General features: G+C 41.3%; 1 protein-coding gene across 4 annotated transcripts in view; it reads right to left on the reverse strand.

Moving 5' to 3' along the window:
• The window catches only part of LOC110520038 (cadherin-13), a 606276-nt gene that overhangs the window by 392785 nt on the left and 201318 nt on the right, over positions 1–12173 (reverse strand). For all 4 annotated transcript variants that reach the window (XM_036974547.1, XM_036974542.1, XM_036974537.1 and 1 more), the window contains one exon: positions 9485–9696. In XM_036974547.1, the coding sequence (XP_036830442.1) occupies positions 9485–9696 (212 nt within the window). The remainder of the gene's footprint in view (positions 1–9484; positions 9697–12173) is intronic.

Consider the following 12173-nt stretch of genomic DNA (forward strand, 5'->3'; position numbering starts at 1 on the left):
GGGGCCGAATACTTTCGCAAGGCACTGTAACTGCAATCCCGGGTGACCACTCCTGGCTAGCGTTTCCATCCCAGAGCAAGCACCAATTAGCCGGAAGCTAGCCTGGCCAGGGCTTCTGTGCTACCACCGAAGCCTACTTCCAGGCTACAATATCCGGACCCCTTCTACTGCCGGTACGGGGCACGGAACCCCGTCGATCCTGTACGACTGGAATACCGACATAATCTGCCTGAGGATTCCAACAGGCTCCACAGGCGCGACGCCCACTGAAGGCCCATTCTGCTAATCTGCTAGGCCTGCTAGCTACCTAGAGCTACCTGGAACCCTACTAATTCCACGACTGGTCTATCGACGTCACAGCACGAAGAGGCAAAAACAGACTTATCCCCATCTGCTAACTACTAGCTTGCCTGCCCCGGTCTGCTAACTGTTAGCATCGGCCTGCTAACTGTTACTCTCCGTTCCGAACGTGCTAGATGGCCAGTTCGTATTGCATTTAGCCGTACCCTTATCCTACTTCTCCTCTATTCCTCTGGTGATGTAGAGGTTAATCCAGGTCCTGCAATGCCTAGTTCCACTCCCACTCCCCAGGTGCTCTCATTTGTTGACTTCTGTAAATGTAAAATCATTGGTTTCATGCATGTTAACATTAGAAGCCTACACCATAAGTTTGTTTTACTCACTGCTTTAGCACATTCTGCAAACCCGGATGTTTTAGCCATGTCTCAATCCTGGCTTAGGAAAACCACCAAAAACCCTGACATCTCCATCGCTAACTATAATTTTCCGCCGAGGTAGGGGGCGGTGTTGCAATCTACTGCAAAGATAGCCTGCAGAGTTCTGTCTTACTATCCAAGTCTGTACCCAAACAATTCAAGCTTCCACTTCTAAAAATGCATCTTTCCAGAAACAAGTCTCTCACTGTTGCTGCTTGCTATAGACCTCCCTCTGCCCCGAGCTGTGCCATTGATACCATATGTGAATTTATTGCCCCCCATCTATCTTCTGAGCTTGTGCTACTTGGTGACCTAAACTGGGACATGCTTAACTCCCCAGCCATCCTACAATCTAAGCTTGATGCCCTCAATTTCACACAAATCCTCAATGAACCTACCAGGTACAACTCCATATCCGTAAACACGGGCACCCTCATAGATGTTATCTAGATGTTATAGATGTCATAGATGTTATCAGAAATTTGCATCTACCAGCTCTATTCCAAAAAGTTTTGGGACACTGTAAAGTCCATGGAGAATAAGAGGACCTCCTCTCAGCTGCCCACTGCACTGAGGCTAGGAAACACTGTCACCACCTATAAATCCACGTAAATCGAGAATATCAATAAGAATTTCTCTACGGCTGGCCATGCATTCCACCTGGCTACCCCAACCCCGGCCAACAGCTCTGCACCCCCCGTAGCAACTAGCATCCATACAAATCAGCTGGGCTGGAAAATCTGGACCCTCTCTTCCTAACATTATCCACCGCCATTGTCGCAACCCCTATTACCAGTCTGTTCAACCTCTCCACCTGAGATTCCTAAAGATGAGAAAGCGTCCGCGGCTGTCCTCCTCTTCTAAGGGGGAGACAATCTAAACCCAAACTGTTACAGACCTATATCCATCCTGCCCTTCCTTTCTAAAGTATTCCAAAGCCAAGTGAACGATCAGATCACTGACCATCTCGAATTCCCCCGTACCTTCTCCCCTATGCAATCCAGTATCCGAGCTGGTCACGGGTGCTCCTCAGCCACGCTCAAGGTCCTAAAGGATATCATAACCACCAAAACAGTACTGTGCAGCCGTCTTCATCGACCTGGCCAAGGCTTTCGACTCTGTCAATAACAGTATTCTTATCGGCAGACTCAACAGCCTTGGTTTCTCAAATGACTGCCTCGCATGGTTCACTAACTACTTCTCAGATAGAGTTCAGTGTGTCAAATCTATGGGGGTTGCACAGGGTTCAATTCTCAGTCCGTCTCTTTTCTCTGTAAATATCAATGATGTCGATCTTGCGTGGGTGATTTTTTGATCCACCTCTACGCAGATGACACCATTCTCTATACATCTTGCTCTTCTTTGGACACTGTGTTAACTTTTTATGGCTGCAGGGGCAGTATTGAGGGGCTTGGATGAAAAGGTGCCCATATCAAACGGCCTGTTCCTCAGTAATAGTTGCTAATATTTGCATATGATTATTAGTATTGGATTGAAAACACTGACGTTTCTAAAACTGTTTGGATGATGTCTGTGAGTATAACATAACTCATATTGGCAGGCAAAATCCTGAGTTGAAATCAAAACAGGAGGTCAGAAATCTGAGCTTGTATCTATTCACCAGAGTCCCCAATGAAATCGCCTTGAGATGTGAATGATGTTGCACTGCCTAGGGGTTCCACTAGATGTCAACAATAAATATAAATTATAATGAGGCTTCTATGTTGTTGTGGGAGTGAATGAGAGCAGAATATATCAGGCAGCCATTTTGTGATCCCACTTTTTCATCATGGTAGTCACTTGCGTTCCATTGCTCACGAAGACAAGAAAGAATACTCCGGGAGGAACTTTATTGAAGCTATATGTTAAAAGCATCCTAATGATTGAATCTGTACTTAGTTTGAAATGTTTCTTCAACCGATATAACGCTGACCAGAATTAGCGTTTGGATGTGTATACCAAACGCTCTAACAAAAGAAGGTATTTGGACATAAATAATGGACATTTTCGAACAAAACAAACATTTATTGTGGACCTGGGATTCCTGGAGTGCTTTCTGATGTAGATCATCAAAGGTAAGGGAATATTTATCATGTCATTTCTTGTTTATGTTGACGCCATCTTTGCGGCTGTGGTGTTTTTAAATTGAGAGCCGTCTCAGATTATTGCATGCATTTCTTTTTCCGTAAAGTTTTTTTAAAAATCTGACACAGCGGTTGCATTAACGAGAGGTATATCTGTAATTCCATGTGTATAACTATATTATCATCTGTATTTCTGTTGAATGATGTGGCTATGCAAAATCACTTGATGTTTTTGGAACTAGTGAATCTAAAGCGCCAATGTAAACTCAGATTTTTTTTATATACTGTAAATATTAACTTTATCAAACAAAACATACATGTATTGTGTAACATGAAGTCCTATGAGTGTCATCTGATGAAGATAATTCAAGGTTAGTGATTAATTTTATCTTTATTTCTGGTTTTTGTGAAGGCTATATTTTGCTGGAAATGGCTGTGCTTATTGTGGTTTGGTGGAGACCTAACATAATCGTTTGTAGTGCTTTCGCTGAAATAACGAAAATAGATTTCAAATGATATAAGACACATGTATGTTTTAGGAATTGTAATTATGAGATTTCTGTGGTTTGAATTTTGGCACCCTCTATTTTCACTGGTAGTTGTCATATCGATCCCGGTATCGGGATTGCAGCCATAACAGGTTAAGAAACCTCCAAACGAGCGTCAATGCCATACAACACTCCTTCCGTGGCCTCCAACTGCTCTTAAACGCTAGTATATCTAAATGCATGCTCTTCAATATGCCCGCACCCGCCCGCCTAGCATCACTACTCTGGTTGGTTCTGACTTGAATATGTGGACAACTACAAATACCTAGGTGTCTGCCTAGACTGTAAACTCTCCTTCCAGACTCATGTTAACCTTTTGAGGGCATGGCAGATTTACGCCCCCTTTGGAGAAATTGGGTACCCCTAGTAAACTGAAAAAAAAATTATCAAAAATTGCTAATATATGCATATAATAATTATTATTGGATAGAAAACACTCTAAAGCTTCTAAAACCGTTGGAATTATGTCTGTAAGTATAACAGAACTCACAGGGCATGCATTCTTCCAAACTAGTTTTTGTGGCCATGAAAGTTGGAGCAACTTTGACGTCATGGCCCCCACCCTTCCCGACCACTTATGGATCTGGGGACACTTTCCATCTCTTCCACTAGATGTCCTCTTTCTTTAGAGCGTTCAATCGTTCAAATCACGCGAGAATTGGCCCTATGGGAGTGATTGGAGTAAGTGTCGCGAGAAAAAAACCTGTGCGTTAGGGCGCGAATTGGTCACAGCCATTCCTTTGTTCCAGCACTCCTGGGAAGAGCAAACGATGCCCGGTTGAATTGAAATTTGTTTTGTGTGTTAAAAACATCATAAAGCTTGCTTCTGCACTTAGTTTGACCTGTTTAGTCGACATATAATATGTAATTTTGAAGTTTTGATGCGCAACGTTTCCGGACCGGAGGACGTTTTGGGTGCATTTCAGCTGATGTTATTAGCAGTAGCTAATACAAAGACGCAAGACTTGAAACCAAACGATGTATTGGGTAAGTATGAACCCTTCCAGAACATTCTGAACGAAGACCATCGAAGGTAAGGGAATATTTATGCTTAAATCTGTGTTTCTGTTGACTCCAACATTACGTGGAAATGTAGCTTGGAACTGAGCGCTGTCTCAGCATATGGAATAGTGTGCGATTTCTGTAACGTTAAAAATAAATCTAACACAGCGGTTGCATAAAGAAGCAGTGTATCTTTCTAAGCATCTCCAATCCAAAATTAAATCTAGAATCAGCTTCCTATTTCGCAACAAAGCCTCCTTCACTCATGCTGCCAAACACACCCTCGTAAAACTGACAATCCTGTCGATCCGTGTCTTTGGCGATGTAATTTACAAAATAGCCTCCAACACTCTAGCCAGCAAATTGGACGCAGTCTATCACAGTGCCATCCATTTAGTCACTAAAGCCACATATACTACCCACCATTGCGACCTGTATGCTCTCATTGGCTGGTCCTCGCTACACAAACCCACTGGCTCCAGGTTATCTTTAAGTCTTTGCCTGGTAAAGCTCTGCCTTATCTCAGCTCACTGGTCACCATAGCAACACCCGTAGCATGCGTTCCAGAAGGAATATTTCACTGGTCATCCCCAAAGCCAACACCTCTTTGGCCTCCTTTCCTTCCAGTTCTCTACTGCGTATGACTGGAACAAATTGCAAAAATCATTGAAGCTGGAGTCTTATATCTCCCTCACTAACTTCAAGCATCGGCTGTCAGAGCAGCTTACTGATCTGTAAATAGCCCATCCAACCAACTACCTACCTCATCCCCATATTTTCTTTCCTGTTCTTTTGCACACTAGCATTTCTACTTGCACATCCTCATCTGCACATCTATCACTCCAGTGTTAATTGCTAAATTGTAATTACTTTGCCATTATGGCCTAATTATTGCCTTACCTCCTGACCTCGTTTGCACACACTGTAGATTGATTTTCTATTGTGTTATTGACTGTATGTTTATTTATCCAATGTGTACCTCTGTGTTGTTTTTGTCGCTTTATCTTGGCCAGGTTGCAGTTGAAAATGAGAACTTGTTCTCAAGTGGGTACCTGGTTAAATAAAGGTGAGATAAATAAATAAATAAATAAATAAAATGATTCTTTGAATTCAGAGCTTCCTTGTAATGGCATTCATTTATCAGCAGCCTCCCTCCCGCTGTAGCCCACATTAATGTCTGTTCCCCCCACTGAGGAATTAAAAACACTCTCCACTCAGACAGCACTTATCAATTATCAAATGCCAATAAGTCTGAACTATACCATTGATATATCAATATACACACCCAGGGACATTTCCACTGGGCATTAGCGAAGAATTGGAGGGGTTGGAGTAATGACAGCTTGGCAACAGAAACATGGGAAAAGGGTTTTAAGGGAAAATAAGTTTTGTACCGTTATTTTCTGTGGTTGAGATTGATTGTGTTTACAGGATGTCACATTAAAATGTGGAACCCAATTCTATTTTTCAATTTAATTATGTTTCCTCTCATTCTAAAATAGCTCTGTTCCTAACATAAAATCAATTGCTATGACGTCAGCCTAGTCCGATTGGTGTAGTGGAGTTTGTTCGACCAAAACAAACTCCAAACACAACCCTTACTAAACTATTTTTCCAGGCTTTGGGGCATTTGGCGGGGACAGTCAGCCCTGTTTGGTGGATCAATTGGGGAGTAATTATGATGACTGAATCTTGAAGTCTGCATCATGAAGAAATTCAATGTATGATAGGGGGGGGGGGGGGGTGAGATTGGTGGTTCTGTTACTTTGTTCTGTGGATATCTGCTCCTCAAAGCAGAGAGCCCCTTGTCAATTAATTGATTGTGAAATAATGAGAACTCTTAACCACATGACATTAATAAAGGACTCATCCACCCAGCTAACAATAAACGTTCCCACAAATTTTGAGAACATTCCGTTAAGAGTCTCTTTAGGTCATTACCTAACGTTTTAATAGGAATGTTCCAGTGATGTTCAAGGACTGTTTCCAAGAGACCATTCCCTTAATGTCAAATAGAACTTACCCAGAACGTGGTTACCATGTTCTCCGATAAATCCATTAACATCCCACGAAACATACACAGAACATGGCTTCCATGTTCTCAGAACATACTGTATGATATAACAATTCTAGACACGTTTAATGGGAATGTTGCAAAAACATGCATGTGTATCAATTGTCAGGATGTAACCTGATGTTCAAGCCAATCACGGCCCTGATTGGTTAACTACTGATCCATTCACAGCTCTTTGACTGTTGGCAAGGTAAAGGAAAAACTTTTAACATACTGTTTTTAACAACTGGACAGTGTTTTCAACCTACATATATATATTTTTAAATCCCACCCAATTTCGTGGTATCCAATTGTTAGTAGTTACTGTCTTGTCTCATCGCTACAACTCCCGCACAGACTTTGGAGAGGCGAAGGTCGAGAGCCATGCGTCCTCCGAAACACAACCCAACCAAGCCGCACTGCTTCTTAACACATTGCGCATCCAACCCGGAAGCCAGCCGCACCAATGTGTCGGAGGAAACACCGTACACCTAGCGTCCTGGACAGCGTGCGCTGCGCCCAGCCCGCCATATGAGTCGCTAGTGTGCGATGAGACAAGGATATCCCTGCCGGCCAAACCCTACCTAACCCGGACGATGCTGAGCCAATTGTGCGCCGCCCCATGGGCCTCCCGGTCGCAGCTGGCTACCTGAGTTCGAACCCAGAGTCTCTGGTGGCACAGCTAGCACTGCGATGCAGTGCCTTAGACCACTGCGCCACCCGGGAGGCCTTAACCTACATATTTGACACACTTTGACATGCAGGATTTCATTGTGCATGCTCATTTACAGTGCCTTCAGAAAGTATTCATACCCCTTGACTTATTCAACATTTTGTTGTGTTACAGCCTGAATTCAAAATGTATTATTAAGAAACATATATCGCCCATCTACACACAATACTTATTATGTGATTTGTTTATACTTCTGAACTTATTTAGGCTGTCCACATCAAAAGGGATTGAATACTTATTGACTAATTAATTTGTATTTATTTTTTTAACATTATGGGTTATTGTGTGTGGATCAGTGACACAACATCTAAATTAAAATTCAAGCTGTAAAACAACAAATGTGGAACAAGTAAACGGGTGTGAATTTTTTCTGAAGGCACTGTACACAGTATAAAGGGATCCCAGTTTGCAAAATAGATCAACATCTCAATGGGACTCCATGCTAAAATAAAGGTGAAATAAATGTTTTAATAAAATAGTTTTTCTTGAGTGTACTTTTAACAGAGGTGAGATTTACTTCAAAGTGCATTCACCCTGCTGCTTACACCTATCCAGTTATTTCAGATCAATCCGATTATTGTGCCAGTATAGTTAGGCCCTGTCGAGAAGAAAACCCTGACCCCTTCTCCTTAGATCTGAAACAACTGGATAGGTGTAAGCAATAGGGGGTATTCACTTTGAAGTAAATCTCAGGTAGGGGGCATTTCTGTGGGATCATCAGGCAACATCCATGAAACATGTCTAGAAAATTAGTATCTAATATTCTGAGAACATGGCAACGATGTTCTGTGTAACGTTGATGGAATATTCTCCTAACCTTCAGAACTGGACACATGAATGTTCTTGCTAACATACATATAATATTGCCCTAAAAAACAGAACTGGATACTCAAACATCAAGGGAACATTACATGTAACATCACAAACATGTTCTCTCCCTCGCAATGTTAGCTGGGCAGTCACATCTGCCTGTTTTTCCCCCTTTTCTCCGCCTGTCTTTCTGCCCCTTTTGTGTTCAATCCTTTTCTCTTTCTCTTCTTCAAATATAACCTTATTATGTCTAATATTCGCCTCTGTCTCTCTATTCTTTCTTTCCCTCTTTGCCTAAGTCATGAGGTTCATGTGTCCTATGCAATTAAGACTAATATCACCCACTGGGTAGAGCAGCAGAGAGAGATATCAAAGAGCCAGAACAAAGGGAGGGGACAATGGATGATCTGGGATTGGAGCTGGTCTGACACGGCTGCAACAGAAAAATTCTGAAGAAAAGTTCAAAAGGTAAAATTGGGCCATTGCCATCCAACTGGCCATTGCCATCCAACTGGCCATTGCCATCCAACTGGCCATTGCCATCCAACTGGCCATTGTCATCCAACCATCCAACCCAAAATAATTATATAACAGTTATTCTTGTCAATATGTGTAATGTCTCGTTAATGTATGGCAAGGAAATTATATATAGCGGAGCTTCTTTTAACTTGCATTGGTAGACTAAGAACAATTAAAAAAAAACAGAGCGCCTTCGCATTCGCCCACAAGCACAATATAGTGACATTACTCATGAGGAAATCTTCTCTACCCACTCACACACAGAATGGAGATTACTAATTCACTTATGTCCTCCCAGGCCTGCCAAAGACATACTAGTGGACTGGCTAACTAAATAAATGATGGGAAAGGCAAAAACAAATGAAGGCAGTGTGATGCATGGAGATGGAGAGAGAGAGCTGCTCATTAGGCCGCGAGTCGGAGAAACGACACCAACGGGACACCTGGGCAGCGAGCAGGAAAGAACAACGATTGGAGGAGAGATAACAGAATATCTAAGATGGCCCTGGAAAGTTGGCAGCACTAGTGCTGGCCTGGAGGGTGGGGACTGGAACAGGCTAGAAGGTAAGAGGAGGGGGTAATGAATGGAGTGGGCCTATATGAATACTGTGAAGTTGATTCATTTGGTTTTGTAGATTTTTGGACAAAAATCAAGTACCTGTATTTGTTACTTTGAACAAAGAGGAACAAATATGTGAAATATGTAAAAAGAAGTAGGCACAGTGGGCCCTTCTATAAACAGTACTTGCATGACAAAAGTAAGATGCAGGTAATATCACAGTCATTTCATCAACCACCAGCTCTCCAAACCCAAATTAAGTCCACTCATCCCAGCGGGAGGAAGTCACTCTAAATACATGCATATTGTAGATGAATATAATGAAAAGACACAAGGCTGTAATTTAAAAAACGATGACCTCTGACCCTCAACAACATGTTGTTGGTACTAAATGCTGAATAGTGACAATTATCAGCATCTCTCATAGTAAGAGATATCCATTGGACAGCTAGTGACTCACCCTGAGTGTTTGGGGAGACCGCGGTAGAGCTCCTACAATGTCCACCTGTGCCATGTCCTCAGCATGCTCATTGACACCATGGATGAACATGACGGTGCCGCTGTCCATCACATCCCGTCTGGCCACCAGGTTCATCTCCTCATCCACTTGGAAGTCTGGGTGGGACACCTCAAACGCCATGCCCTCGTTCCCCACACAGTCATCAAATAACACTGGGGGGAAAGAGAGAAAGAGGAATAAAATACCACAGCTGTTACCAACACTGTTTAGACAGCTTTGCAAGATGGTTGTCCCTTCACATATCTTTATTGCGTTCCTGTGCATCACAGGGACTCTCCCTAATCTACATGTGCTGTCTCTGATCATTAGCAGTCTCTTCCAGGGTGCAGTGATCCCTACGAGTGAACAACGTCACATGAATGACACCTGCCATGGTAGCTATTCAAATTAGCTAAACTTTGGCTCCCTCTCTGTCAATTACAAATACACACATGGGCAGACACATATACACACATCCACATCTGCTAATGCTGTACCTACTACTCCTACTCCTTATACATAAGTATTTTTTTTATCGCTTTGGTGCAATTTTCATAAGTATGTGGTACATTTTCACAATGCTTAGTACAAAACTCAAAACAGATAATCAAAAAGGAAGTTGTTCCAAAACTCTAAGCACATTTTCAATTGACTTGAAGTACAGCACAAAATCATACAGTCTTCATTCAGTCTTTCATTCAGTCTTTCATCTATAAATACATGGTTCACATTGCAATACATGTTCATATTAAGTAATTGCTTTTCACAATGTAATGCTCACATTACTATTGATATGATTGTGTTCTCACTCGTTAAAAGCCCAGTGCAGTCAAAAACATGATTTCCTGTGTTTTATATATATTTCCACACAATGTGGTTGAAATAATACTGTGAAATTGTGAAAATTATGCCAATGCCTTTTTAGTATAAAAGATGTTTGAAAAGACCACCTGGAAATGTCTACCTGTTTTGGTGGTGCCTGGTGACATCAGTTAATAGACCATTAAGAAAGAGTGTTCAAAACCTCTCTGCCAATAACAGCTAGTTTCTGGTTTTGCCCTCTCAACTCAGACCACTCCCAGACTGCCCTAGCAAAAATGTTGCTTGAGAAATTGCTCTTGGCTAAGAAGTTATTTGTTTCTTTTTTTACCATTTTAATTTAATGCAATCACAGTAAGCTACTTAACTTCTTCAGGCTAGGGTCTATTTTTCTCCACTCCCTGTCTGAATGACGTGCCCAAAATAAACTGCCTGTTACGCAAGCCCGGAAGCCAGGATATGCTTATAATTGGTACCATTGGATAGAAAACACTTTGAAGTGTGTAGCAATGTTAAAGTAATGTTTGAGACTATAACACCATAGATATGGTAGGAGCAAATCCAAAGAAAAACCAACCAGAATCTTCCAATGGAAAATATAGGGTTGTATCCAAATCCAGCTCCCAGATTGAAATTCCTATGGCTTCCACTAGATGTCAACAGTCTTTATTCAAGGTTTCAGGCTTGTTTCTTCCAAAACGAGGAAGAATTTTAGTACTAGGAGTCAGAGTTGGAAATCAGTCTGTGCCCTAACTTAACAACCATGCATGTTGTAGCTGGGACCCTTTGGATTGCAAATCAGAGGAAGAATTTCAAAAAGTAAGTGAATATTTAATCGCTATTTGTGATTTTATGATGCATATGCTGGTTGAATAATATTTTGATGTGGGGGCGCCGTCCTCAAACAATCACATGGCATGCTTTCACTTTAAAGCCTTTTGTAAATCGGACAATGCAGTTAGATGAACAAGACTTTTAACTGATATAAGACACTTGTATGTCCCAAAATGTTTAATATCCATCATTTTTTGAATTATTTATTTGAATTGCACGCCCTCCAATTTCACCGGAATTTGATGACCGGTTGTCCCGCTGGCCTAGCCCTAATTATAAACCAATAGCAAAAAATAGAAGATACACATTTCAAAACTATTCTTTTTGAAGTGCTGGTTAGAAAGAATAGTAGATGGTAAATATCATTTTCCACACAGTATTCGAATAAAACATAACATTAACAATTTTTGATTATTATTTGTATCCAATGGCAGGTTGTGAGCATGTTGTGTAATACGTCAGTCTTACAGTTTCATTATCCTTATACAGCACATACGTAGGACAAATCATCATAATTGGGGTATTGTAAAGCAGTTGGCTACTGTAAAAACGTAGCACGCTGTTGTATGCCATTTCTGCCCAACCCAGCATTGTACAAGATCACCTTTACTACATGACTTGTCAACTGATACAGTATCGCCTGTCTTTTTGCTGAAATTCATCAGCTTTTGTAATACACAACACAGGTATTTCAGTAGTGCATTGTAAACTACACCATAATTCCAAATGGTAGCACATAGTATGCGACTCTTTCCACTTTGTCCTATTGAAACACACTGGCTGATGAAGAATAATGATTTAGTATTTACAGCCACATAGGATTTTGTTTTAACAAATATAATATTCCAACATAAATTGATTTCAGATTGATACATTTATGAGGTAAAAATATAGAAATTGACAGCTGTCAGTATTTATCAAAACATATACACTGAGTGTACAAAACATTAAGAACCCTTTGCACCCTTTGCCCTCAGAAATGCCTAAATTCACCGGG

This window comes from Oncorhynchus mykiss, chromosome 1 (genome assembly GCF_013265735.2).
Source record: "Oncorhynchus mykiss isolate Arlee chromosome 1, USDA_OmykA_1.1, whole genome shotgun sequence".
NCBI classification, from domain to species: domain Eukaryota; kingdom Metazoa; phylum Chordata; class Actinopteri; order Salmoniformes; family Salmonidae; genus Oncorhynchus; species Oncorhynchus mykiss.